The sequence below is a fragment of the Microtus ochrogaster genome, chromosome 22, assembly GCF_000317375.1.
Source record: "Microtus ochrogaster isolate Prairie Vole_2 chromosome 22, MicOch1.0, whole genome shotgun sequence".
In the NCBI taxonomy this organism is placed as follows: domain Eukaryota; kingdom Metazoa; phylum Chordata; class Mammalia; order Rodentia; family Cricetidae; genus Microtus; species Microtus ochrogaster.
Window position 1 is genome coordinate 299,299 of NC_022023.1, and position 4,454 is coordinate 303,752.

Consider the following 4,454-nt stretch of genomic DNA (forward strand, 5'->3'; position numbering starts at 1 on the left):
CTATCAGTAGTGTGTTCAAACCTATCAGTAGTGTGTTCAAATCTATCAGTAGTGTGTTCAAATCTACCAGTAGTGTGCTCAAATCTCTCTGTCATTTTTGTCCTGCTGAATCAGTTTCTGGTTAAAAGCATCTCACCATGAGCAGCTTGTATAGATCAAGCTCAAAGGAAAAACTTCCTCCTTCTGGCTGGACTTTCATTGGATTGGACATTCAATACTTAGAACCATAGGTATGGCAAAGATTTGACTCTTAATTGTCTTAAGAAACCCCTAGAAGGGCAGCCAGCTGAGTAATCACTATCACCACATACTTACTACGAAAGGTGTAGGAACATATCTCGAGAAAAGGTAAACAGGAACATCTTTAGCAAGCAACACTGCAGCAGTGAGTTTAGCAAGCCTAAAACAAACAAATTTCACTTAGTCCTTCCCATAACTTTAATGAACCAACCTTTCCCATAACAAATGTCTCATAATAGAATTATTCTGAATTTTGAAACAAGATCTTCGTTAGTAGCCAAAGCTGGGTGGAACCGTTTCCTAGGCTTGCCTCAAACTCACACTCCTCCCTCAGTCTCCCTTATGTTCTTACCACCACTGATTATTTAAGCTTAATGCTCCAACTGGAAACTGTTAAGTAAGGTTTGCCTGTTTGCTTAAGAGGCTAGGGTTGTTGCTTAGTGATAGCACACTGGCTTAGTGTGTATAAGGCCCTAGCTTCATCCCCAGACATACATACACAAAAATAAAAAACCTGACAAGACTGGAGGACAGTGAAGCAAATAAACACCGTATGTACAATTATCCTCCTTAGAGAAGTACCAAGACTATCAATTTATAAAAAGATACTAAGGCAGGATTATAAGAGAACAGAAACTTCATAATTACTCCTACTCGATACCTATACAAAAATGTATAAACTGACATTCTGTGAAATTGAATTTGCAATATTTTAAGGTTATTTTCACACTTCTATAAAATCTAAACCTTATCTCTGAAGTGTTTTTTTTTTTTACTTCTATTTCAGCTAAAATTGTTCTCAGGGTTCAGAAACACACAACAAGCATTAGCGTGAGATCACATTTCTGCATGAAGGTCTCTTACCACTAGAAAAAAATTAAGTATTTTACCCTTATTCCAATGCGACCTTTGCAATAATTAACACTGTACCTCTGGCTGCTGCAGCTGCTGGTTACTTGACCCCGAGTGTCGTACCCAACAACAAAGCCTCGCTGCTTGAAGTCTGAAAAACACCTCTCCAGGTATTTGTACATCCCCTGCAGCAAACAAACAAGATTAACTCCTCTTACAAAGTTCCACTGTAAGTGTCCCCAACCCTGCCCACTCCACAGCCCCTTTCCATGCTGAGGATGAACTGAGGGTTCAAACAGGCAAGTGCATTACCACTGAGCTGCATCCCAGCCTCGATGTCTGCATTTTACAACTTAAAAGTGTCCTGTTTTTGTTTAGTGTGCTGCTAATAGATCAGAACTGACTTTGGTACATACTTACAGCCATGCTTACTGATGTGGGAGCTATACTGCTCAATCCACAAATGTGAGGTGACAATCATTTCTCAGATTTTCAAACACATTTAATACTACAGAAATGCCAACTTAGTAACCACAACTCCAATACATAACACATGAGGGAAAGGGGAAAGGCAGGAAAAGGGGGTCAGTGTGGGAAGCGGGGTGTGCCAGAGAGAACATTCCGAGCCAGGGAGATTGTTTTATTTCAAGGCTCCAGAGGACAGAATTTTTACCTTCTCACTTTGTAGTCCTGGCTGGCCTGGAACTTGCTATGTAGCCCAGGTTGGCCTCAAACCCAGACAATTCCATCAGCTCCAGTCTCCCCCTCCCCTGGGTGCTGAAACTAAAGGTGTGTACCACACCCAGCCAAAAGAACTCTTCGGGAGAAGGACTGTGACCTTGTAGAAGATCAGTGGTTCTCAACCTTCCTAATGCTGCAACCCCCAGCATAACCTTCAGCCATAAAATTATTTTCATTGCTACTTCATGACTGTAATTTTGCTACTGTTATGAACTGTACTACAAATATCTGATATGCAGGATATCTGATATGCAGGTTGTTTGACCCCCCCAAAGGGGTCAATGAACCACAGGTTGAAAACTGCTGTTGTAGATACAAAATGTTTTTCAATTTAACTCCTTGCCCTTTATGTTTAAAAGAGGACCTTCCTGAACAAAATAGTTTATTTTTTAAAAAGAAGGGTACTACATTATTTATAAAGTAAAATAACAAAGTGAGAAAAGTACATATATAATAGTTTGTAATACTTGCCTGTGTTGACTGTATTACTGTAAGGTCATTAATATAGCAAAATCCTGCCCCCATGGCAGATCGAAGTCCTGCTGTCCCAAAAGTCATCCGGCAACAAAGACGGTCACGCAGTTCCTTGTTCATCCCATTCCGCAAGAGATTTTCAATCTGTTCTTTCGTTTTGGGATTCTGTTTTAAAAAAAAAAAAGAAAAGCAGACCTAATCAGGAATATAATATGCTAATACTAAGCCCGTTTGAGGGCTCAAAATGTAGACTCGTATTAACTATACTAATATATATATTTATATATTTTTAAATGGTATATATTATTTATTAAAAATTCTTCCAATAACTGAGTTCTCAGGAGAGTCAGGCCCTACTAATGGTGATTTACATATGCCTACTTTTCTATAATCTTAATTTTTCTTCTCTTTTTTGATTTTTTTTTTTTTTTGAGACAGGGTCTCTCCATGTAGCCCTAGCTGTCCTGAAACTCACTCTGTAGACCAGGCTGGCCTTGAACTCACAGAGATCCACTTGTCTCTGCCTTCCGAGTGCTGGGATTAAAGGTGTGTGCCACTACTTTCTGGTTTATAATCTTAAGTTTAAGAGCTATGAATAAAATGTCAAGGAATATCTCTGTCAGGATACCTCTGCTTCCTGACTGTCGATGCAATACAGACACTTCCTTCTCCTGCCTCCATGCCTTCTCTGCCATGATGAACGGTCCCCTCAAACTGTAAGCTAAAATAAAAGTCTTCCTTAAGTTGCTACTTGTCAGGTATCTGATCACAGCAATGAGGAAAGTAATTAATATAGTGCCTATTTATAATTCCTATACAGTTTGAATCTACTAAAGAATATTCTAGTAGTAGACCTAAAATCTTGGGAACAACCTTAACCATGCACTGCATCATTCAGAAGATGAGAAAATAGATATTAAATAACATAGTATCAGAATTAACAACCCCAAATCCTGCTATCGCTTCTCATTAAAGGGAGCCCATGCACAAAATTCTTCCATAATTCAGTACGTCTAAAGTTACAAAACTTTAAATGTTAATCTTAAATATTAGAGATTTGTGCTTGAACGACAAATACCAGGTTAATAAACCAACAAAGAATTTTTAATTTACATCTGAACAGAAGTTGAAATAGGAAACTGCCATCTGAAAACCTGAAGGGTGAACACAGCTGACATTTACTTCTGAGGGTCAGCCAGCATGGAGATCCATTTCCAGAGTCCTGGAGCAGAGCAGGGACCCAGTCAGATGACTTCTTATTAGCTTCAAATTATAACCATGTTTAAGGAGCATTTCCCTATGTAAAGAATCCATTTATAATTCTAAACTAAATTTACCCATCTTTAAAAAAAATTCACCCAAATTAGCATTATTAAGTTGGCTTAGATAGTTAGATGGCTATATTCATCATATGAAACAAAATTTATTTGAAAAAGTTACTAGAAGAAATAAATCCAGGAAATGAAAATGTTAACTAAACCAAGACTAGAAATTAAGTTCTGAAATACATCTTTTGTTATCACTTAGGCATAGTATTGGGTAGGGAAAGATTGAAACCGTCAGCCTTCTGGGCTTAATTAGCTCACTGGCAGGGTGCTTGCTTAGTGCACAGGTCCCAGGTTTGTTTCCCTACCAGTGTAAAAAAGAAGAATGGGGCTAGAGAGATGGTTCAGCGGTTAAGAGTACTGGCTGCACTTGCAGAAGAGCCAGGTTCGATTCCCAGCATCCACATGGCAGCTCACAACCATCTGCAACTCCAGTTCCAGGGCATCTGGTACTCTCTTCTGGCCGTCTTGGACACCAGGCATGCTCGTGGCACAGACACATTTAAGTAGGTAAAACACCCATATACATAAAAGAGTAAAATAATTAAAACTAACCAAATAATAATACTTATTTATCAAGCACATACTATGCGCCACACATAGAAAAGACTATTGGTAGTTTGAGGACTTTACAAAGTTTAACATGCAGTGCAGTAGAAAGGTAAGTAAAAGGGCAGTTTCCACAGAGACTATGCACAGGTCCTGGGTGATGTAGCCATATTTGGCCTGTTATTAAGCTAGGATGAACTGAGGAAAGAGAACTGAAGGAAGTAATATCTGATCTGATAAGTAAACTGAATTGTTGGAGGAGGAGGAGGAGGA

At 38.8% G+C, this 4,454-nt stretch overlaps 1 protein-coding gene across 1 annotated transcript in view; it reads right to left on the bottom strand.

Annotated features, from left to right (window-relative positions):
- Pgm2l1 (phosphoglucomutase 2 like 1) overlaps positions 1-4,454 on the bottom strand; it is a 39,900-nt gene that overhangs the window by 22,267 nt on the left and 13,179 nt on the right. The window contains exons 2-4 of the mRNA XM_005357504.2: positions 2,305-2,472; positions 1,171-1,277; positions 316-400 (exon numbers count right to left, since the gene is read on the bottom strand). Coding sequence (XP_005357561.1) covers positions 316-400; positions 1,171-1,277; positions 2,305-2,472 — 360 coding nt within the window. The remainder of the gene's footprint in view (positions 1-315; positions 401-1,170; positions 1,278-2,304; positions 2,473-4,454) is intronic.